Here is a 24125-nt window from a genome sequence, read left to right as displayed (position 1 = left end):
TTTTGCTTTGGGAAAGTCTCATTAACCTTATGAATTTATGATATAGAGTGAAATGGTAAACTATGACAGCAGATGAAATAGTAAAGAAGTTCTAAAGCCATTGGCTCTAACTGCCTCATTTTACAAATGACAGTATGAAAGCCCATAAAATATTAGCCCAGCTTACTCAAGGTCCTGTAATATGTTGATATATGAGAACTCAAGTCTCCTGGTTCCATTTTTTTTCCCATTATATCCCTTGACCTCTAGTATATGTATGTGCATGTATATCTACATCTGTATGTATAGCTACGGATAGATATTTAATGAGGTTTCTGTTCCTGAAGAACTTAAGAGTCCTACACATTCAGTGACTCTCCTTGACACTTTTAAAAAAATTGTATCCTAAGAGTGTGTAAAATGTGCATTATTTTATGAAAGAAGATTTGTACTTTATTATTTTTTTTTAAGTTTATTTATTTTGCGAGAGAGCGCACAAGTTGGGGAGGAACAGACAGGGAGAGAGAGAATCTGCACTGAAAGTGCAGAGCCCGATGAGGGGCTCGAACCATGAACCGTGAGATCATGACCTGAGCCGAAATCAAGAGTTCAGACGCTTAGCCGACTGAGCCGTCCAGGCACCCTGATGATTTGTACTTTAAAAGAAACAATCCCAAGTTATTTTATTAAAAAAAAATATTTAGCCAGTATACTTCTTAGCTTCTTTTCACATGATAGATTCTTACCTTAGATTTTTAATCTTTAGTTGTTTCTGGTCTGTAGAAAGCATATGGGGATAAAGACCTCAAAGTATTGAAAAAAGATTAATGTGTATGTATTACAAAAGAAGATTCTGTTTGATCTTCTGTTTCACAGACTGCTTACATAACTTTGCCAGATGAACTTTGCATTTCAGACTGATTATTTGGGCTTTGCATGTGGATAAGGTTAGCCTATTACTAAATGTGGTTTTAATTTATTGAGTCTCTACTAAAATAGACCTTTTGTGTTCTGTATTCTTTATTTCACTTCATTAATACACAATGCCTTTGCTCTTGATATTTTTCTTGCTTCCATTGGTGGCATGAAAGAAAGCTCTTAAACCAGTGAAGGTTGGTTGTAAACAGAACATAAATATGGCTTTCTAAGGAGTTTGAAGAATATTTAATATCCTGTTAAGAGTTGGGTTGCCCTTCAGAGAAAGTTAATGGAATAGCTTGACTGTAAAGACTCAGAAAGTTTATTTAGAGTTTTAAAATCTCTAAAGTAAGATTGAGTGAGCTGTATTATAGCTTACACAATAAATCATAGTTGGTTGGCCAAGTTGAAATACTTGCTCACACATTTTAAAAGTCCTTTTTTTTGAGAGCTCAACTAGATGTTGTTGCCCTGAGTAGAATCTTGTACACGTCTTTCACAAACTAATCTAAAGGCAGTGCTCATAGGAAGAATATCTTTTCCATTTTTAGAACAGAAACATACCAATTTTTCCACCCAGACCTTAGATTCTAAATATTAATCTTCACTAAAGTGAACTTGAGGGTTCCTTGGAGAAAAGACTGATTCTGGAGCTGGAGCAGGGGGGCCGCCCAAAATTTGGGGACATGTAAAAGACCCAGCAGCCATCTTCTGTGGATTTCCACTGGTCAAATTTGAGTACTAAGTAAGGACAATAAATGGAGTATACCTGAATAGAGTAATCCACTAGTCCTTTCAACTAATAAAATAGATAAATGATTAAATAAAAGAGAAGAGATAACTCTTTTTTACCATAGAATGTTGACTAGTAAATGTGGAAGGAGAGATGGAGATAAGAAATCACCATTTTGCAGTCATCATACTAAGAATTGATTCAGGCAGATTTCACCAGAGAATGTTAAATCTGAGGTGAGAGAAGTTTTCTGAGGAACAAATTATGAGCATGATCTCAAATTAAGTCCCACAGCTAATTTGTTAATTACAAATAGAGAAATGGCAACTATGTAATGATGGGAAATGGACCTTATGTGCCTCCAGATATCCTTTGAGAAGAACATACCATGAATTATGTTAATACTTAAGCTGAAATTTATAACCTGAATCCAGTCATGAGGAAAGAAGAGAGAAACCCAAACTGAGGGGCATTCAATAAAATGACTTGCCTTTTTATTCTTTAAAATTGTCAATATTACAAAAACAAAGGAAGGCTAGGAGCCCTTAGAGGTTAAAGGGAGACTATGCGTGACCGCCAAACGAAGATGTGACCCTCCATTGGATCGTATGTAAGAAAAAAACCCACGCACTTTTTTTAGTAACTGTACTATAGTTATGTAAAAGCATATCCTTGTTAGGAAACGCTCATATTAAGAGATAAAGAGCATGGGAGGTGGGAGGGAGGGGAGGGTGAGTGATGGGTATTGAAGAGGGCATCTTTTGGGATGAGCACTTGGTGTTGTATGGAAACCAATTTGACAATAAATTTCATATATTAAAAAAAAAAGAGAGATACAGAGCATGCTATATACAATCTACCTGAAAATTTAGAAAAAATAATAGAGATGTAGCAAAAGGTTACAATTTCATGAATCTGAGTTAAAGGTATAAAGAAATTATTTGTAACAATCTGGCAGCTTTTCTGTAAATTTGAGGTTATTTCAAAATAAGTTAAAAATAAAACTATAATCCTCCAGCATTCAGTGCTGTCCCAAGATGTCCCAGATGCTAGTTAAATAGAAGCATAGTGTTGATTACATCATCTGAAAGATCACTAATAAATTGCTACTTTAATCATGAGGGCCTGTGTGGCACTTAGATGAAACTGAGGTAATGATTCCCCAAGTTGAATTTAGAACTGATTTTATAATTGTGCCTGTTTTCTGATTTTCATTGATAAGGATTATGAGAAATTGTTTCCCCATTATCGCATATTTAGTGTCTTTTATTCTTTGACACCAACTGGGTGTCCCAACAATTCAGTCCTTTTTTGACACTACCCAGAGTCAGCACAAAACCCACAGGTTAAGGGCTCAGTTCCACAAGACTGTCTCCACCCTAAGAGGCCAGCTGCAGCCCCCATGAGTTGGGCACCCATACTCCTGACCAACCATCTAGAAGTTGGGGATTCCCACAGGCCTCTTCTCAGATTTGACAATTTGTTAGAATGACTCACAGAAGTCAGGAAAACACTTCATTAATGCTTATGATGTATTACAAAGACTACAACACAGGGCTAGCCAAATGGAAGAGTTGCATAGGGCAGGGTATAGGGGAGCGGGCACCAAGCTGCCATGCCCTCTCTGGGTGTGCCATACAGCCAGCACCTCGTTGTGTTCACCAATGTGGAAACTCCCCAGACCTAATCCTTCAGGAATTTTTATGGCAACTTCATTTCATAGGCATGGTTGATTAAATCGTTGGCTGTTGGTGATCAAAAATGTCCATCCCCTCTGCATTCTGAAAGTCAGAAGTCAGGGGGTGGGTGGGACTGAAAGTTTCGAACCTCTAATCGCAGAGTTGGCTCCTCTGGTTCCTATAATATTCTGCTGAGTTGCCCCTATTGATTTTTTTTTTTTGAATAATCTGAGAAACATGGGATTTTTCAGTAAAATTTTTAACATTGAGATATAAAATGTTTTTCGTCCTAGAAATGGTGTTAATCATCTTTACATGATCATGTCCTTTTTTGATAACTGGCATATTCAGATTGTCTTTACTCTTTCATACCTATTCTTCAAACAAATTTAGTGAAGATTTTGCTTTTACAGGTTTACTTTATATATCAAAGACTTAACTGGATTTAGTGTGATCTGCCTTTGCAGGCAGCTTTATGTAGTAGATACTGAATTGCTACTCAATGATTTGCTTAAAAAGGAATAAATAGATGCTGTAATAATAGTAGGGACGTTATGGTGTGGTTGTAAAGAACCCAGGCTTGGAAATTAAGCAGATCTGGTCTCAGATTTCAGCTTTTCCTCTACTTGTGTGACTTGAGGCATATAAGTGACTTAACTTCTCTAACCTCAGTGTGTATGTGGCTTAACATGGTAGATATTATTATTTCATATGATTTCAGGAATCTAAATTTTTAAGGACTAATGAGAATATATAGTAAAGCACAGTGTCTGCAATATGGAAAATTCTTGAAAGAGCTGTAAATATTGCCAATATAATTCAAAAGCATATGTTATTCTGCTAGGAAGACTTTTTTTTATTATTGTTTTTAGTTTTTATTTAAACTCCAGTTAGATAACATACAGTACAATAATATTGGTTTCCGATGTACAATATAGTGATTCAATACTCCCATACAACACCTGGTGCTCATCACGACAAGTGCACTTCTTAATCCCCATCACCTATTTAACCCATCCCATCCCCCACATCCCCCCTGCTAACCATTAGTGTGTTCTCTATAATTAAGAGTCTGTTTCTTGGTTTGCCTCTCTCTCTCTCTTTTTTCCCTTTGCTCATTTGTTTTTTAAATTCCACGTATGAATAAAATTGTATGGTATTTTCTTTCCCTGACTGACTTATTTTACTTAGCATGATATTCTCTAGCTCCATCTTTGTCATTGTAGATGGCAAGATTTCATTCTGTTTTGTGGCTGTGTAATATTCCATTGTGTGTATGTATGTATATATGTATATGTGTGTGTGTATCTTTTTTATCCATTCATCAGTTGATGGAGACTCGGCCTGTTTCCATAATTTAGCTATTGTAGATAATGCTGCTATAAAAATTAGGATGCATGTATCCCTTTGAATTAGTATTTTTGTATTCTTTGGGTAAATACCTAGTAATGTAATTGTTGGATTGTAGGATAGTTAAGTTTTTCAGAAACCTTGCTAGGAAGACATACATTCATTCATTCATTCATTCATTCATTCATTCATGTATGTATGTATGTATGTATGTATGAGAGAGTACACACGCAGGGGAGGGGCAGAGAGAGGTGAGAGAGAATCCCAATCAGGCTCCACACTGTCAGTGCAGACCCCACCACGGAGCCCTTTCGCGTGAACCATGAGATCACGACCTGAATCGAAATCAAGAATGGGTCACTTGACCAACTGAGCCACCCAGGTGGCTCCAGTTAATGATCTTTTAAAGAAATTTTACTTTAATGAGAAATTGTTTTTTTATATTTGCCATTGCTGATGTTCTTTGTTCCTCCTGGCTGTTTGGAAGTGAATTATTCCCAGTCATGTGTGCTCTGGGGATTGTTATTGTTCTGCCTGCTTCTTTATGCAATCTTGGGTACTTTCTCACATATACATGCAGTACTCCCTCAAAGACTCACATGAATCCCTCTGCAGTTACCTGGAATTTTTTCTCTGCAGCCCCATCCTCTCTGTATTTTGCCATGCAATTTCTAGCGACTTTGGCCTCCCTCAGCTCTAAATGCTGTTTCCCAAATTCAGTAGGTCTGCTAGGCTCTGTTTGAGTTGCCATGGCCTAAAAACCCTCTGTGCAGAGAGCTGGGGTACTTGGAAGACTTACCATATTTGTCTGCTTCTCTCAGGGGTTACCCTCCCATCCACCTGTTGTCCGATGTCTGAAAAGCATTATTTCGTGTATTTTGTCTGATTTTCTAGTTGTTAAGGGAGTAGGGTGAACCCAACCCCTGTTATCCCATCATGACCAGAAGTGGAATTATCAGATTGAGTGAAGGATTAAGCTAAGTGTTAAAGAACTTTTTATTTCTTTTTTCTTTTTAAAGTTTTTATTTATTTATTTTGAGAGAGAGCACACATGTGCATGCGGGGGAGGGGCAGAGAGAGGGGGGGTGAGAGAATCCCAAGCAGGCCCCACACTGACAGCGCAGAGCCCAATTCAGGGCTCGAACTCATGAACCATGAGATCATGCCCTGAGTCAAAACCAAGAGTCAGGTGCTTAACCTACTGAGACACCCAGGCACTCCTTAAAGAATTTTTTCTAATCATACAGACTGTTGAATACACCTTTTGGTATTCCATATTGGTAAAAATGTTTAGAAAGGGTGCTTCCAGTTTTTGTTCTAAGTTAGATTGTACCTGATTAATTTATTTGCTTAAAAAAAAATAAGTAGTACATTCAAATGGCTACAAAATAAAAGGTGTATGGTCCCTCACCCATCTAGTTCCCAGCCATCACCACCATTGTTCTCCCGTATTCAGACAACCTTTGTCATTGGTTTCTTGTGTATCCTTAGGTGCTTTTCTTCATTTCTAAACACATATTTTTATTATATATACTCTGTTCTATATTCTTATTCACATACTGTCGTTTTTTGTTTTTTGTTTTCACTTTAGCAATATGTTTTGAGAACTCTTTTTTTTTTTAGTACATGAAAAGTACTTTATTTTAAAACTACATAGTATTCCCTTTTATGGATTAAGCCACAATTTATTACTTCCTTAGTGGTGTACATTGTGCCATTTTTAGTCTTGCTGTTATAAGCAGTCCTAAAATGAATAGCCTTGTATATATTTCATTTTGTACATGTGTGGTTATATCAGAAAATTTCTGAGAAATGGAATTATTGGGTCATAGGATAAATGTATTTTTAATTTTGATGATTATTGCCAAATTGCATTTCATTGCAGTTGTATCATTTTACATTCCCACCTCCACAGATGAGAATGCCTTTTTTTTACCCCATACCCTCATCAACATCAACATCAGATTTGTGTCTGTTCATTTTTAAAATGGCATCTCATAGTAGTTTCGATTTGCATATTTGTTACGAGTGAGACTGAGCATGTTTCCTTTGTTTAAAATACATTTAGGTTTCTTTTCTGTGCAATGTTAGGATTCCTTACCCATTTTCCTGTTGAACTGTTTTTTTTTTTTTTCTTCTTTATAGGAGTTACTTTACATTAGGGAGAGTAGCCCTTTCTTTGTCTGTGATAAAGCTTACAAGCATTTTTTCCAGTCTGTTGGTTGACTTTTGACTGATAGTATTTTTAGCCATAGATATAGTGGGGTTTTTGTGTGCTTTTTTTTTTTTTTTAATTTTATTTTAATGTGATTTTAGGGCTTCTATAGTTCGAATCATAATTAGGAAGCAGCTGATAATCTGAAAGATCTGCAAATACTTGATTTGAAAAGATAACTATAATGTGCAACTTTGTTCTGCTAACTACTTAATAGTACTGTTGGGAGGAGAAAGGGTGTTTTCACCCTTACTTTGAACATAAGTCCAACAATTTAAGTACCTCATTGGTTTGATCACCAGCTATGTGATGATACAAGAGAGGTAGAATCTTTACTTCACCATAGTTAATAGTATATTCTTTTAGGTAGTCTACATGTGTTTGTCTCACTTGAATAATCCAGTCTTCTATTATCTGAAAACTTTACTGCAACTTCTTTATTGAAATATATCTCAGGTACTACGGTTCAAAACATAAGATGATAGGAAGTTACTCTGAGTAAGCAGGTAACAAGTTGATTTCAGTATCTTCAGAAGATACTTTCTCTTCCTAATGATCTTTCTTTTTATGTATAAAAGGGAACTGTGGGGATATGAGTCATTTAATTCCTTACAGTTATTGGATTAGCAGTTGAATATCAGGAGGCTAGAATGTGATCAGAGAGCGCCTACTGTATTGTAGCACTGTTATCTTTATTCTTTAAAGGTCCCATTTGAAGAGGGGAAAGAGGTGTGTGGCCACTGATTAGACAGTGTTTTACTTACTTTGCTTACCTCTTTGCTGTTCGCTCTGTCATGATTGCTATGTTGGATGCGTTCTTGCACTTAGAGCAGTATGACTTGAAAAATTTTTTTGAAAACTGGATTATGGGTCAGGAATTGTTAGTCTCCACATAAACAAATGAGCCTTTGCCTTTTTGAGAAGTAGAATGGATTTGGAAGAGTTGTCTCACATCTTATAAGTCACCTAACATTTTTGTGCTTCTCCTGATTGTTATTTTGCTAATTGACTAGTTTTGTAAATTCATGCAGTCTTTGAGAAAGTTGTTCAAGATAGTGCCGCCATTTCAGTATTTATAATTAAGTATATGCGTCAAAGTATGATATATTTTGGCTAAGAAAATATTAGTAGAGCAACTTTTATTTGAATGGGAATATCTTTTAGATCGTGTAGTTTTATCTGCTTGTACTTCCTCGTCATAAAATAGATTGAGCTTACTTTAAGTGGTCCAAATATTTAAACAGAATTTAAATTCAAGTTTAACTTTGATTAAGCATAATTTAAATAATCAAGTTACATAGTTTAAGTAATTCCATGCATGGATCTTCTATGTAATGAAACTTACTATGTTTAATTTTCCCAGCAGAAATTCAGGAAGCAAAAGCTCCCAGTCCTTCCATAAACCGGCAAACCAGCATTGAAACGGATAGAGTGTCTAAAGAGTTCATAGAATTTCTCAAGACCTTCCACAAGACAGGCCAAGAAATCTATAAGCAGACCAAGCTGTTTTTGGAAGCAATGCATTACAAAAGGGTAGGTTGAGAGTAACCACTTAGAAACATAGAGTTTTGGTTTTAGGAAAGGTCTTAGAGATAATCTAGTATAACTTTGTCATTTTACACCTGGGAAAATCAGGATCCAGAGATGTTAAGTTACTTACCTAAGAGATGTCACTGAACCAAGTTAAAACCCAACTCCCAGGCTAGTACTTTTCCACTGCAACTCAGTGGTATCTGGGTCATCTTTGCATGGAAAGTCTGACATCGAAGCCACTTGTATTGTGTACTTTAGTAATAAGCCTTCCTAAATTGTCACCTTGTATGTAGTTTAAACCACTAAGGGAACATAGTAGACCTTGAACTCTAGGTAGCAGTAGTTAGGCCAATAGCGTTCATTTTAGGGTTTTCTGTTTTTGTTTTGTATTTTGTTATAAAATACCTCTCCTTGATCAGGTGGGAGAAGGGAAAGCCAGACTTTAGATGTTGAAAGGGACCTTAGCAACTATCCAGTTTCAGTCCCTTTTGTTTTATAGATGGGGAACGTGGGAGCCTGAGAGGATGAGTGACTTGTCAAGGTTACACAGTTAGATTTTGCCAGTGTCAGAACTAGAACTTGTGCCTTCCACAGGTGTCTCTTTAACCTGCAATTTCTAAACTGTAATCTCAATTGCAGTAATTTTTTTTTTTTTTTTACGTTTATTTATTTTTGAGACAGAGAGAGACAGAGCATGAACGGGGGAGGGTCAGAGAAAGAGGGAGACACAGACTCGGAAGCAGGCTCCAGGCTCTGAGCCATCATCCCAGAGCCCGACGCGGGGCTTGAACTCATGGACCGTGAGATCGTGACCTGAGCTGAAGTCGGATGCTTAACCGACTGAGCCACCCAGGCGCCCCTCAATTGCAGTAATTTATAAGACTACTTGTAAAGGGACTCATTTCTGTAAACAACGATCAATTTGTTTGTAACATTCTTCACCCATTAAACTCAGAATTAGCTCTAAAAGTCCCTTCTGGACAGTGAGGAAGTCTTAGGAAAAGAGAATAAGAAAAGCAGCAAGGTGATTAACTGCTTAGCTGTATTTCAGCTGTGGTCACTATCACTAGGCTAATAAGCAAACAGCTTCTGCCAAAATACTTTTTAAATATTGAATTCAGTTAATAAGGGAGAAAAGAAGCTTTCTCTCTTGTTTTTTGGTGTGCAGTTATACTGAGAATAAGCAGTCCTGTTTTCTCCTCAGAGTATTTGTAAGCAGGGGTGCCTGGGTAGCTCAGTTGGTTAAGCATCCGACTTCAGCTCAGGTCATGATCTCATGGTACGTGAGTTCGAGCCCCGCGTTGGGCTCTGTGCTGTCAGTTCAGAGCCTGGAGCCTGTCTTCAGATTCTGTGTCTCCCTCTCTCTCTGCCCCTCCCCCACTCACTCTCTGTCTCTATCAAAAAATGAATAAACGGTAAAAAAAAAAAATTTAAAGCATTTGTAAGCAGATAGTAACATTTAAAGAAAGCATATATCATTGATGGGTTTTTGTTTTGTTTTGTTTTTGTAACATTTATTTATTTTTGAGAGAGTGTGAGTTGGGGAGGGTCAGAGAGAGAGGGAGACAAAATCTGAAGCAGGCTCCAGGCTCTGAGCTGTCAGCATAGGACTGGATGCGGGGCTCAAACCATGAGATCGTGACCTGAGCCGAAGTTGAAGCTCAACCAACTGAGCCACCCAGGCGCCCATAATCATTGATGTTTTGAGTTAGAAGCAGTGATAGACTTCCTTAGTATGGAATCTTCAGAGGTCATGTGGTATACAACTTTCATTTTTTTTAAATATATAATTTATTGTCAAATTAGTTTCCATACAACACCCAGTGCTCATCCCAATAGGTGCCCTCCTCAATGCCCATCACCCACTTTCCCCTCTCCCCCACCCCCATCAACCCTCAGTTTGTTCTTAGTATTTAAGACAACTTTCATTTTTTTAGCCATAAATAAAAACTAAGCCTTTGTAGTTATTTATTCTTTTTTTCAAAATTTTTTCTAATGTTTATTTATTTTTAAGAGAAGGAGACAATGTGAGTTGGGGAGGGGCAGAGAGAGAGAGAGAGAGAGAGACAGAATCTGAAGCAGGCTCCAGCCTCCGAGCTGTCAGCACAGAGCCCAGGGTGGGGTTTGAACTTGGGAACAGCAAGATCATGACCTAGGCCGAAGTTGGACACTTAACTGACTGAGCCACACAGGCACCCCTGTAGTTATTTTTTCTTTAGTCCATACAGAATGTTTACAGGATATTCATACTATTTTGGCCTAGAGACTACAGTACATATAGCATATATACTGTGTAATGCTATATTTTAGAAAAACAATAAGCTCATTTGATCAGCTCATCAGAACTGATTTGTTCATTTTTCTTTTGCTCAGAACTGTAACGTGCCCTTGTTCTGTAATAATTTAGTTGACTTTTAAACCAATATACTAAAGTAAAACAGTAATTAACTGGGGCAGAATACCATCATGCCTAACTGTTTTCAAGGCATCACTAACCCGTATCTGAGAACTGAATGTGGCCTCAGATTCCTTCCATTTGAAGAGCCATTGTGCAACAGTTTTCTGTTTCTACACTAGCACTAAGTGTTCTGTGGCTAAGTGTCCAAGTCTTAGGCAGGTATGTGCCACAATACCTGGCACATACCTGATATTGAACAGATATTTGTTAAACTGAAATGTCCAGCGCTTCTCCAGGAAGCCCTTTTGCCTTTGGCTGCAGGTTAAATGTCCTTTTAAATAAATAAAACAGTTTTTATACCAGAATGAACCAATCTTACCTAATAAGCTTCAAATCACTTAATCATATAAATTTCTTGAGAGGATCTGATTGAGTGCAGTTGGGGATAGTTGCTGAAGTAATGAAGTGTGTGAAAGGTGTCCTCTGTACTCAGGTAACCAAAACTCAAAATCTTAACTTAGGCTTAGACTTAAGGCTCAAAAAACTTAATTTAATGTTAGTCTCACCAAGTAGACTTTCTAAGTCATCTTATTCTAGTGACCTATACAGTATGAAAATTCATTTCCTATATGTTTGAACCCACCCTGTTGACGTTGCCATTAACTGGTGATTCTTTCTTCTGTGCCCCACAGTAGCAGTCTTCCCCAAATCTCTGAGGTCCAGAACAATGGACCGCTCTTGCCCACATCTTTTTCTACTGCATTCCTGTTTTCTCCAATCTGAGTGTATGTCAGTGGTGAGCAGCCTTTTCCATATCTGGCTCAAGTCTAGAAAATTAAATATTTACAGAATTGCATTAAAAAGGTTGGGTTTATTTTCAGCCATTTTATCTTTATCACAAAACACCTCATCTGCACTCAGAATTTTTTTTTCTTTTTTCAATTTCCTCATCCCAAAAGGATGTCTCTTTGGGATGAAATTTCATTCAGTCCTTACATAATTCATACACACTGCAGTAATACAATGTAATGCTTTACTGTTCAACAAATATTGTTGGTTGCTCAGACTCTTCTGAAGGTGGTTTATTTTGTCATTTTTTCTGTTTGGTTAATCTTATTAGCTACTTAAAATATATATTTCTTATAGTTCCTTTTCATATTATTTAGAATAAGAGGTATTTTTATTGCAAACAAAATAGGCAGCTACATCATTAACACAAAATCCATTTATATTTATGTTGTCATCAGCCACTTTTCTCTTCTTAGAAGTCATCATAGCAAGAATTTAAATTTTACTAAGAAAATGACTGATGGGGGACTGGCATATACAGAAGAAGCTAAGAAGAATTTATAAGGTTTAGTGCTTTAAACTTCTTATCATTACAAAAATAACTAGAATTTAAGAATCTCACTGTAAGAGCCAAGCTTCAGATAGGTCTAAGAGTGGCCATGGATTCTGGATGTATAGGGTCACCAATGAAATGAAGGATGTATGGGTTTCTTTTTGTCATTCGGACAAAGCCTTTTTATGTGGCCAGGGTAATTTTAAAGTATTATATAGAGCCAACTTTCAATATTAACCTTTTCCATCATAACTAGAAAACCCTATTTTCTAACTTAGTAAGATCCCTTCCTTGGTGAAGTTTTTTTCCCATAAGTTTATTTATATGAAAACATTTTCAAAACACAAAACAGACTGCAGTTAAATCAAGAAGTTTCTTTTGCTGCCCCAAATGTTTAAATCCTGCCATTGTTAATTATTAATAAATCACTCAGAAGCACTCTCCCCTATTCTGAAAGTGGAGCCTACTCTATTTTTAAAAGTGGAGCTTATTATACCCTCTACTTCCTTAAAATACATATCTTCTAATTTATCAGATATTGAATTAAAGCTTCTTGATAAGTGAATTTTTTGGATTTCTCGATGCATTATTTTTTTGAGAGGGAGAGAGAAAATCCCAAGCAGGCTCCATACCCGGCATGGACCCCCATGCAGAGCTTGATCTCATGACCACAAGACCACAACCTGAGCCGAAATCAAGACTCAGCGCTTAACTGACTGAGCCACCCAGGTGCCCCTCAATGCAATTTTAAAAACAAGATTCCTTTATTAGCAGTCATTCAAATATTCTTTTTCCTTACTAAAGAAGCAGTCAAGCACAAACGTAAGACCTTTTGTTACTTTCATCATTCTTTTCCCAAGCATTCATTCTATAAAATTCTGATATTGGTTATATTATATAAACTTAAAATTTTTCCCATGTCAACTCTCTTGAAAAACTATTTTTCTAAACCTGAATGAGGAGAAAAAAATTACAGTTTACAACATAGCTGTATCTTCATTTATCTTCTCTTTCCAAGAATAAATAGAAAGCTAGGTGTCCTCCTATACCTTAAAATGACTTCACTATTCTAGGGGTGCCTGGGTGGCTCGGTTGGTTATGCATCCAACTGTAGATTTTGGTTCAGGTCATGATTTTGCAGTTTGTGAATTCAAGCCCCATGTCAGGCTCTGTGCTGGCGGCATAGTGCCTGCTTGGGATTTTCTCTCTCCCTCTCTCTCTTTGCCCCTACCCCACTCACATTCTCTCTCTCTCTCTCTCTCTCTCTCTCTCTCTCTCTCTCTCTCAAAATAAATAAATAAACATTATAAACAAATGAATACACTTTATAAATAAACTTTTTTAAATGTTTATTTATTTTGAGAGAGAGAGAGAAGCAGGGGGAGAGGGAGTGGGCTCCATGCTGTGAGCACAGAACCCAATGTGGGGCTCGATCCCATGAACCATGAGATCATGACCTGAGCCAAAGTCGGACACTTAACTGACTGAGCCACCCAGGTGCCCCTAAATAAATAAACTTTTAAAAATGATTTCACTATTCTAAACCATATATGTGTGCAAGGAGTAGTTTGACCTGCTGTGTATTTACTGTTAGGAGAGCAGAGGTTTGTATCCAAGGCAAGGAAATTTTAATTAACAAAATAGGCTTTAATCATGATTAGAAAATTGGGGAGCTGGGCTAGAGGAGAAACCCAGGACTCAATTTTAAAGTTAGATGAGAAGTGAGGTGACAAGACCGTGGGAAAGCATCTGAGCTGATAGAATCTGTAAGTTGTAAGAACTGAAAATAGATAAAAGGTTGAATTGATAATTATGTTGAAAGTGATGAGTGAATAAAATAAGAATGTATCATAGAAGAATATAGCGATATGTACGAGAAAACTTAAGACATTAGCAAGGGGAACGGTGATGGCTCAGTGGGTGAGGCTGGCTCCCAGCTTTGGCATCGTCTCTCAGGCCCTCTCCTGTTGTGCACAGCTGCAAAACAAAAGAACAGTGCCCAGAATAGAAGAGGACACGGGTCAAAATGGAACGGAAGAGAGGTATTTCCTCTACAGAGAGGATAGTCATGGAAGAGAGAGTCATTAGAAGAGCAACTAAAAGAGTGTACGGAAGAATAAAAGCAAGATTTGGCAGATACAGAGAACTTTTTGCCAAGGAGCCAAAAGTGGTGGAGGAGGCATAATTATATGGTATTTAGGAATTCTGCGAGGACTTGCTAGAGGTTGTAGGCATTTTAGAGAAAGCAACACAATGTGTGTTCCAAGAGAAAAAAATTAAAGATGATAACCCTATAAAACCTATAGAAGAGCCCCATAATGACAGAAATCCACATCCAGAAGATGTTCAAAAATCACGGCTTACTCAAATGAAACCAGTTGTGGTTCAAACTGAGCCAAGTTTGACCCTACAGATGTGAGGCTTTGTTCTGCATTCTTGTTGAGGGGAAAGAGCTGGGCACAGCAGTGCTAGTTAACAAGGCGAGGTACAAGCTGATGGCCCACGCCAGGACCTACCTTGGTGGGCGTGGTGAAAGGAGCTTAGCTGCCTCTAACTAGCTGCTATAACTCTTGAAAGGCTGATTTGTCTTTTCTCATCCATGAGTACTTTTGACCTTTCCCCAAACTTTGTTGGAAAAACCCAAGTGGCTAAGCACACAATTCAATTAACGAACTCTAATTCAGGAGTCTGTTCATTGATTTTTAGGATTCCATGTTTTGTAGTTTCACATACTTAGAGAAGAAGCCACTTGGACACTGCTAGTCCTCTAGAATATCATGAATAATGCTATGTTTGCTGAAATTCTGGTGACATCAAAGTATCTTAAATGAATACAGTGTCTTCTAGGATCCTGTGGGGTTACTTGGCCGTGCCTCGCTGCACTGTGGTTCTTTCGCATCTCACTGTGTAAATGAAAGGCAAGAGTATAAACATTTTTCTTGCTAAAAAAATTTAATGCTGACCTTTGTGAAGAACATATGTGAGCTCATTTGTAATTACTAACTAACCAGGTGCTAAAAATGATCAACCACTGGCTTTACCTTAGAGATGTGAAATGGACATGATGTACCTTAACAATTCTCACCATCTTTATTTTGGCAGTAATTGGATTTGACAAAAACCAATTACTTTTGCTCTGTTTTGTTCATCTAAATGTAGAAATGTTTAAATCTGTGTTCAACTAGCTACTAGTGACCTCAGGGTATATTCCCTAGTAAGATGGACCATCTCAAACTATGAGAACCACATGCTTGGTCTACTTTAAATGTTAATATTTAATTTTAAATTTTTATTTAAGAGGATTGAAGCACCAATGTGTTTATTTTCCTTAAAAAAATTATTGAAGGCAACAGAAACTGGCAGTACAAAAAATATGGACATCGAAGCTAAAACCTAAATAAATTCAACAGTTAACTGCAGTACAAAAGAAACTTAACCCAGAAAACAGATTATGGAATTCTAAATTCTAATGATGAGATGTGCCAGGTGAACTACATAGAAAACATGATTAAGAAAATAGGCAAAGATTTTCAAAACAGAGTGAAAAAAAAAAAAAAAAAGATTTCAACCAGACAATTAAGAAGGTATACAGAATACCTCTCCGTATTAATAGTCAAAAGAATACACCCACTTGTCAAACTTTCAAACAAAACAGGAAAATTTTTTAGGAAAAAAATAAAATGACTTTACACACAGACATTATAGAAAAGATGATCCCAGTCAATAGTTTGAAAATACTTTAGGAAAAGTAGACTTTGGTAGACTGTAATTTTTCTTAGAAAACTGAAAAAACATTTTGGAATTTTGTAGAACCTAAAAATTTACCAACACAAACCTGCTTAGCTCCTTTGAGAAGAACTGTGAAGGATCTGAGATTTTCGCTACTCTCAAGTTAACAAATTAGCCTGCCATCATTCCATGGATACTGGCAGAAGCCATGAGTCCCCTGGGTCAGAAAAGAAGGCCAGTTTATTACTCACAGCAGTAGCCATATCTAGAGTATATTAGCCTTTGCACCAATTCCCTGAGTGTCAGTTCCCACAGGGTAATGCAAAGACCAGGTAATGCCTGTGCTTGCAGTGAGTAATGTTAGATAAGAGGATGTTTTAAACTTGTCTGACCTTTGCCTCAGATGGAAATGTTATCTTTATTATACTGGACAATAAACAGTCTACCCTTTTACTTGAGGGAGGTGCTATCTCTGTCTTCCAAGGCTATTTGCTATTTAGCTATCCTTGAAAAGATAGTGCAGAACAAAATCAGTGACTCTCCTCACAAGATCTGTAGAAATAGAAGAAATCTATGTAGAATTGTCTCCGAGTGTTTTTACAGTATTACAAAGAGAGGGGCAATGATAAATGGTCACATTTATTTCTTCATTCAACTAATTGAGCAATAGCCCTATTCCTGGCTCTGTTGTAGGAACTGAGGATATTGGTGGTCAACAGTCCCCTCACGGAGCTCACATTTTAGTGGCGAAAATAATCAACAGATTTGTAATATAACATAGTGGTAAGTCCTACAAAGAATCTGAAACAAGATAAGAGGACAGAGTAGCAGGGGAGTTATTGTAAATTGTAAAATAAACAGTCTAATGTAGTGTAAGTCTGTGTGATATAAATAGAAATATAAAAAGAAATTTTCTGAATAGTAACATAGAATTGCAGTGATTGTGTGGAGCCGGGGGAGGAATAGGTGACTCACTGCCTCTAGCAAAACAGGCCATTTAGGCCTTGAAAAGGAGGTCACAGTGTTTTTACTTAGAAGTGAGTACCACTGGGGCACCTGGGTGGCTCAGTCAGTTCAGCGTCTGGCTCTTGATTTCGGCTTAGGTCATGATCTCACAGTTCATGAGATCGAGCCCTGCGTCGGGCTCTGTGCTGACAATAAGGAACCTGCTTGGGATTCTCTCTCCCCCTCTCTGCCCCTCCCCTGCTTACTAGCGCACGCTCTCTCTGGCTCCCTCAAAATAAATATTTTTTTAAAAAGTGAGTACTAGTAATCATAAGAATCAGTGTACTGTGGTTTGTTCTAAGTATTGAGATATGGTGCAAATGAAAGGTAACCATGTCTGAGGCACCTAGGAGATAAAAAAGAATAATCTATTGCAGAAAGTGCATAAACTGAAAGAATAACAAGTAAAATTATAGCATGCTAAAGGAAAATTAAAATATTACTGTTAAGATGTTAAGTGAAGCCCCCATATTATAAAAATAAAATTAGATTTATAGTCTTCATAATAAAAAGTTTCATCTCACAAACTCCATAATGATAGTCCTTTTGTTAATTTAAACATAGTCTGCTTATTGAAAGGATTTGAAAAGATTTACAAAATGATTTAAACTAAGAATAGGAGAAGAAGGGACTAATTTGATGGTATTTAGAATTTACAAACATGTTCTTATGGACACATTCTTCATGTAGCTGCTGCTTATAATTACCCACATGAAAGTCCAGGCATAGTATTAAAACTAGTTTTCTGAAGAAATATTACCAGTGGACTTAAAATTGCTCAGTCCATGGATCTGTTTGTCTGGTTATCTACTTTAGTGCAGGGATGAAGCTTATATTTACAATATAAGTTTCATTGATCCATTCATAGACAAGGGCTAGATAGGAAGCAAAAAATTGAAGTCTCGTTGGGAAGCGGCAGTATGGAAAGCAGAGCCACGTGTTGGACAAACTGAGCATGCTCTGATAGAGTCCCATCCTCCAGCAGCAGGAGGAGGTGGGTAGAATCAGGACTTTTCTCACAGAGTAGATGTGATCTGCTCAAGTTCAGACCCCAGAGCATGGAGACATCCTGTCTCGTTGAGCTTTACTAGAAACGTCGTTCCTATATCACATAGATATTAGTATGAAATAAGAATACTTACTGCTACAGTATACCCATACCTATTTCGAGAGAATTGTTGAAGGTAGATGCAATAAAAAGGAGAAGTGAAGGATTTATCATGTGGCCCATGGCACTTTTTGTCCTTCTGGTTTTTAATTCTCATAGAATATTATGATTACTTATTTGCGTTCAATCTTCCCATTCAAATGGAATGCCTTCTGGGCATTTTATTAATTTTGTTTTTAATACCTTGTCTGGTACAGTGGCTAGCAATTCTGATCATACAGCAAGTGCTTTTTGAGTGAATAGAAATAAAATTTCCATGAAATTTAGGAAAAATGATCTTCTCAGGAAAATCTAAGTGTACTAATAGAGGTGTAAATTTATCGGCATAACAAGATAAATTCATAAAGTTCAGTTACAGTATGACATACTGGTGATAAAAAGCTAAAGAGCCTAGCACAGTATTAAAAAATAGTAATTTGGGGGACGCCTGAGTGGCTCAGTCAGTTGAGCGTCCGATTTCAGCTCAGATCATGATCTCACAGTTCTTGGGTTCAAGCCCTGCGTCGGGCTCTGTGCTGACAGCTGAGAGCCTGGAGCTGCTTCAAATTCTGTGTTTCCCTCTCTCTCTGCCCCTCCCCTGCTCACGCTGTGTCTCTCTCTCTCAAAAATAAACCTTTAAAAAAATAGTAATTTTTAAATATAATAGCGATAAATAGCATTAAATATTAGTAAAAGTCTAATAAGGAAAGTTAGTTCATACAAAGATTTAAAAGACTAAGGATTGTTGGGGCGCCTGGATGGCTCAGTCAGTTAAGTGTCCAACTCTAGATTTCAGCTCAGGTCATGATCTCATGGTCGTAAGGTCAAGTCCCATGTCAGGCTCTGCACCGATAATGCTAAGCCTGCTTGAGATTCTCTCTCCCTCCCTCTTTCCCTCTCTCTCTCTCTCTCTCTCTCAAAGTAAACAAACATTTAAAAAATAAAAGACTAAAGATAGTATCTTGGATCTAGGTAAGAAAAATTTAAATTACAATGTTATATTTATTCTAGAAAAAAAAGCAAATATATAATCTTTTTGTGTGGTGGGTTTGGGAACAAGGATTTGGTAGGAGAGGTTTCTAAATCTAGCAGACTTCAAAATGTATCCTAAAATGAAAGACATCACAACTAGGTGAGATTTTAATTAAAAAATTAAAATATAGGACAGTGAAATAAACCAGGGATTCCAGAAATAAATTCAGTTTCTCAGGAGCAACTGGGGGAACAGAGGGAGCAGTGTTGCTTTTTACTTACTATCTGCTACTGACAAAGGGAAGTTTGTATATAGATTACTTACGGTCCATATTTCATACTTGCACCTTACATTTCAGAGTTAAACATGAAAAAACTTAGAAGTAAATTAGTGAAGTCGATTAGGATATTTATTTGTGCTGGAGAGATACTTATTTCTGTGGAGAAATTTAAAACAGTTTTCAAGCTGCAGTTGAACTTTTTAAATATTGTTCTTAAGGATCAGGTAAAAGGTTTAGTGGTATTCACTTTTTAAAAGCTGTGTAACGTAAAATAAAAGGTAGAATGGAAGGCAGCACTGGAAAATGGTGGTAAATACAAATGAAAGCAACATTTCAAAACGTCTAAAGTTTACTTAGTACCAAGTTCTTGCTTAGACAAGGGATCAATTTTAATTCAACCAAAGGACTCTTCTGTAAATACCTAGTTAAGAAAGCAGCAGGTGCACTGTGAGTGCTGTGAGGCCCACAAGGCTGTTTGGACTGAGGGAATGAAAGACCGCTCTTAGAAGTAAGGTATGAACACAGCCTTCCTCGGACAGCTGTTGGAAGACTGGAGAGGAGTCAAAGTAATGCAGGCAGAGAGTAACTTTATAGTGTTGGAGAGGTGGAATAGCCAAAAGCAGACCTCAGAACAATTGGGTAACCTGGCAGGGTAAGCGGGAAGGAGGAAGGGGTGGTGATTCTGAGTGCAGGCTTCGGCATTCATCTGATGGACAACCATTGGAAGTATGACGCTCCGATGATTAATCTCATTCTGTGCTCAGATCTGAATCTCAGATGATCAGTTGGACTGTGGGGTGCAGGACAGATTGAAAAGTGAGAAACGTCACAGTTGGGGAGAGCAGCTATACTCGAGGGGAGGGTTGCTGAGGCCCAAACCGGGAAAGGATACGTGGGAGGGACATCGTAAAAGGCAGAACGACACGATCTGGACCCTAACGCGTCTTTCGGGATTTAAGCCAGTGACAGGGACTGCATGCTTTCACCAAGGCCTTATGGGCCCTTGCCGGCATGCTGTCATTGGCCTGCATAGAGGCAGGCTGTGAAAAACGGTCCTGTGGAATTTGTCCTGGGCCATGATCATGCCCTTCTACAGTGAGTCTTTAGGAGAACCCTTGAGAGAAATTTCTGGGTTTGGTGTCAGAATTTCACCTGAAGGGTTCGTTTGCATTTATATTTTGAACACCCAATTATGTGACTATTTTTTCTTGGTGTTGATTGCTAGAAAGTTTAGTTAGAGACTAAACTGGACTGACTGGACTAATTTCTCTATCTTTAAGGACTACGTTTTCTGTTGTTCCTGCCTCTGTATTCTGTTTCTCTCCATGTTTTGTGTTTCTTCCTATCATCTTCTAGTTGTTTTTAAGTGTTTGTTTATTTATTTTGAGAGAGAGAGAGAAAGAGAGAAAGACAGAGTGCAAGAGGGGTAAGGGCAGAGAGAGAGGGAGACACAGAATCCTAAGCAGGCTCCAGGCTCTGAGCTGTAAGCAGAGCCGACACAGGACTCGAACCCATGAACTATGAGATCATGACCTGAGTCAAAGTTGGACCCTTAACCGACTGAGCCACCCAAGCGTCCCTATCATCTTCTAGTTAACTGTGCTAAACTGTGTTTATATTTTTTAATGTTTATTTCTTTTTGAGAGAGAGAGAGAGAGAGACACAGAGTTCGAGCAGGGGAGGGGCAGAGCGAGGGAGACACAGAACCTGAAGCAGGCTCTAGGCTCTGAGCTGTCAGTACAGAGCCCGATGCAGGGCTTGAACTCGTGAACTCATGAGCCACCTGGGCTCCCTGAACTGTGTTTATATTTTATGTAGACTTTATTCTTGAAAAGAAAGTAGGGAATAAGTATACATATTATACCACATAATGAGTAAACCCAAATAAAAATTACGAAGACCATTATTGTAGGGGCCCTGGAGAAATAAATACACATACATGGCTAATGACTCTGCATTGGGAGTTTCTGAGGATTACAGTCTAGCAGTAGATACTTAGAGATACAAAGTTGTTCATATTTATGAACTGTTAATGTCACTCTTGAAAATGTATCACAAAGAAATAACCCAAGAGAAACAGTCCACACAATTGTACATAATAGTGAAAAAAAGAGAGGAGCCCAAACGCACAATGGTAGAGACTGGTTAAATACATCATTTAATATAATGAGATGTGAGAAAGCCACCAAAAATGATTAAGTAGATCAGATAAATAGAAATGCACATAAGTGTGTAAATTATCAACATATGCATTATACCCATGTAGGAATACATATATACATCAAAAGAAATAAGAGGTCATGGGGTGTTGTAAATAACATTACAGGACAGACTTTTCTTTTCTACAGGGTTATGTAATTGGTAGGTACTTTTGAGATTAGCACCAATTAAGGAGTGGATTTTGGAAACTTTATAAAATTTAGAGCTTTATGCGTGATCTTTCTTCAGCTACCAAGCAACCTCTTTGTCCCTTTTTTTCAGGATTTAAGCATTGAGGAACAGTCAGAGTTTACTCAGGATTTCTACCAGAATGTGACTGAAAGAATGCAGACTCGTGGAAAAGGTAATACTTTGGTAGCCAGCCATTAAGGGATTGCTGGTCAGTTGTACAGAGTCTGACCTTTGAGTCTTTTAGAACTTTCTCTGTTTCTCTGATGGCCTGGCTGGTTTGCCAACTCTGTCCTATAAATGACTCCACTGACATCCTGGTAGCTGGTCTTATCCTTAGAGTGTCTTTCAATACCACCATGTGTATCATTCCAAAGTAATCACAGCAGTTGGGTCATTTATTGAACAATGTTTAATAATTCCATTGGGGCAGGGGCAGAGTTGATTAAAACCCATTTAGGAGGCTTCTAAATGAAACCCCCATCTTGGAATCACCATTATGGTGAGTCATTTTTCATGATTATGTATTCCTCAAATGGGTGGGGGTGGAATAAAAATTGAGAATCAGTGACTTAGAGCTGTAGGGTTTTTGAGATTTTCTTGAATTTGACTTCCATTGATGTTGGGTTTTAGGATATACTTAGCATACATGTATAAATGAGAAATAAGCCCCACCTGTACACCTCCAAATCTCCAAGGTTTTATAGTAAACCTCAGAAAAAATGGAAGAGTGGGTTGCTGTCATTCTGTTTTGGGAATTTCAAGTGCTTTTCTAATGTAGCAATAGTGTGAGCCATGCTGAGGTCTTCCCACTTGGCAAGGCATACAACCTATTAGGTCCCGCCAAGCAGCTTAGGTTAGAACTGGCAGTTCTGTGAGAGGCAGTCCCAAAAATTGAGGTTAAGTTTTTAAAGGGTATTTTTTATTTTTTTATTTAAAAAAATTTTTTTAAATATTTATTTATTCTTGAGACAGAGACAGACAGACAGAGCATGAGTGGGGGAGGGGCAAAGAGACAGACACACAGAATCCGAAGCAGGCTCCAGGCTTTGAGCCGTCAGCACAGAGCCTGACGTGGGGCTCGAACTCACAAACTGTGAGATCATGACCTGAGCCAAAGTCAGACACTTAACTGACTGAGCCACCCAGGCGCCCCTAAAGGATATTTTTTAATGTAACATCTTGTACTTTTGTTTCTGGGTATATTTAATGTATTAACTAGTAAATTAGTTTTCTGCTATGTCGGAAAAACTATGAAAACATATTCTTAATTTAAACTGTCCATCCCTGGATGAGCACTGGGTGTTGTATGGAAACCAATTTGACAATAAATTTCATATATTGAAAAAAAAATAAAAATAAAAATAAACTGTCCATCCCTCTCTTGAGCTTTTGTGTCCATTTGGATATTTCAGTGCCTCCGGAAAAAGTTGAGAAGATAATGGATCAGATCGAAAAGTACATCATGACTCGTCTCTATAAGTATGTGTTCTGTCCAGAAACTACCGATGATGAGAAGAAAGATCTCGCTATTCAAAAGAGGATCCGGTAGTTGGTTGTTTTGCTTTGTCTTGTGTTTACTACCTACCATGGGAAGAACACACTGTGGGAGAACAGAGCACTTGCATTTCAAACCTTGAGGGCAAATAACAGCAAAGGGACCTGCCAGCCTTAGCACTGAGCTTCTTTGTGGTGTCAGAAAGACAAGGAATATGGTAAATTGCTAGGAGGAAAGGCCTGAAATCACCTTCTTGCTTATCCTTCTGACTCCAGCAGCTTTAGATGAGAAGCAGATCCAGTGTTTGAGATTGTTTCAAAATCTCCAAAACTTCCAAGGAACAGGTGGAAATTTCATTACTTCTCATTGCTTTGTCCTGTCTTGTGAGGCAGGAAGTTAAGCTGGACATACCCATATTAAGGTGTCATGATTCCCCCCCCCCCCCCCCCACAACCAGTGGTGCTCCTTATTTAGCTGTTCCTCCAATTACATCCTCCCCCTAGCACTGGGTTGATAACACTTCCCAAAGTGCTTAATCTTCCATGGGCAGTAGAGTGGGCTCTATTCCCCCAGGGCTCTATTCTGGTGGCAGTGAAACACTTAGGAAATAGGCCATCTAAATGTGGGAATAGGTCTGAGATTGGTTGTGCACAGGTGTTTCTGGAGGAGGGGCCCTAGGAATCCAAACGGTGTTCCCAGACAGTGGGGCTGGTAATTGGTAGATCTGTTCTTGGTAGTGTCACCCCAGAAGTGAGGACTTGGTATTGGAAAGGTGCCACATGGAGCCAGAAGGAGCTAGATGGGCTTTGGACTGACATGCAGGGTGAGAGCATTTGTCAGACAACCGGTGAGGGTCAGCAGCAGAGTCTCTGCTGGGAAGCTAGGGTGTGGCCAGGAAATTCAGTGATTCAGACTAGGGCGACACACACTTGTTGATCTCTTACTCAGTCTCATAAGT

The 24125-nt window shown here is 38.0% G+C and overlaps 1 protein-coding gene and 1 pseudogene across 5 annotated transcripts in view; both read left to right on the top strand.

The window, feature by feature from the left end:
- RABGEF1 (RAB guanine nucleotide exchange factor 1) overlaps positions 1-24125 on the top strand; it is a 60819-nt gene that overhangs the window by 25215 nt on the left and 11479 nt on the right. For 3 of the 5 annotated variants that reach the window (XM_078440060.1, XM_078440059.1, XM_078440061.1), the window contains 3 exons: positions 8238-8407; positions 21763-21844; positions 23085-23217. In XM_078440060.1, the coding sequence (XP_078296186.1) occupies positions 8238-8407; positions 21763-21844; positions 23085-23217 (385 nt within the window). The remainder of the gene's footprint in view (positions 1-8237; positions 8408-21762; positions 21845-23084; positions 23218-24125) is intronic. The other 2 variants (XM_078440063.1, XM_060649136.2) reach the window with 2 other exon arrangements.
- LOC132689779 (grpE protein homolog 1, mitochondrial pseudogene) lies at positions 11027-20943 on the top strand (annotated as a pseudogene).

This window comes from Panthera onca, chromosome E3 (genome assembly GCF_046562875.1).
Source record: "Panthera onca isolate mPanOnc1 chromosome E3, mPanOnc1 haplotype 2, whole genome shotgun sequence".
Lineage (NCBI taxonomy): Eukaryota > Metazoa > Chordata > Mammalia > Carnivora > Felidae > Panthera > Panthera onca.
The sequence above is the reverse complement of the archived record's forward strand: the minus strand, read 5'-3'. Positions and strand labels throughout refer to the sequence as shown.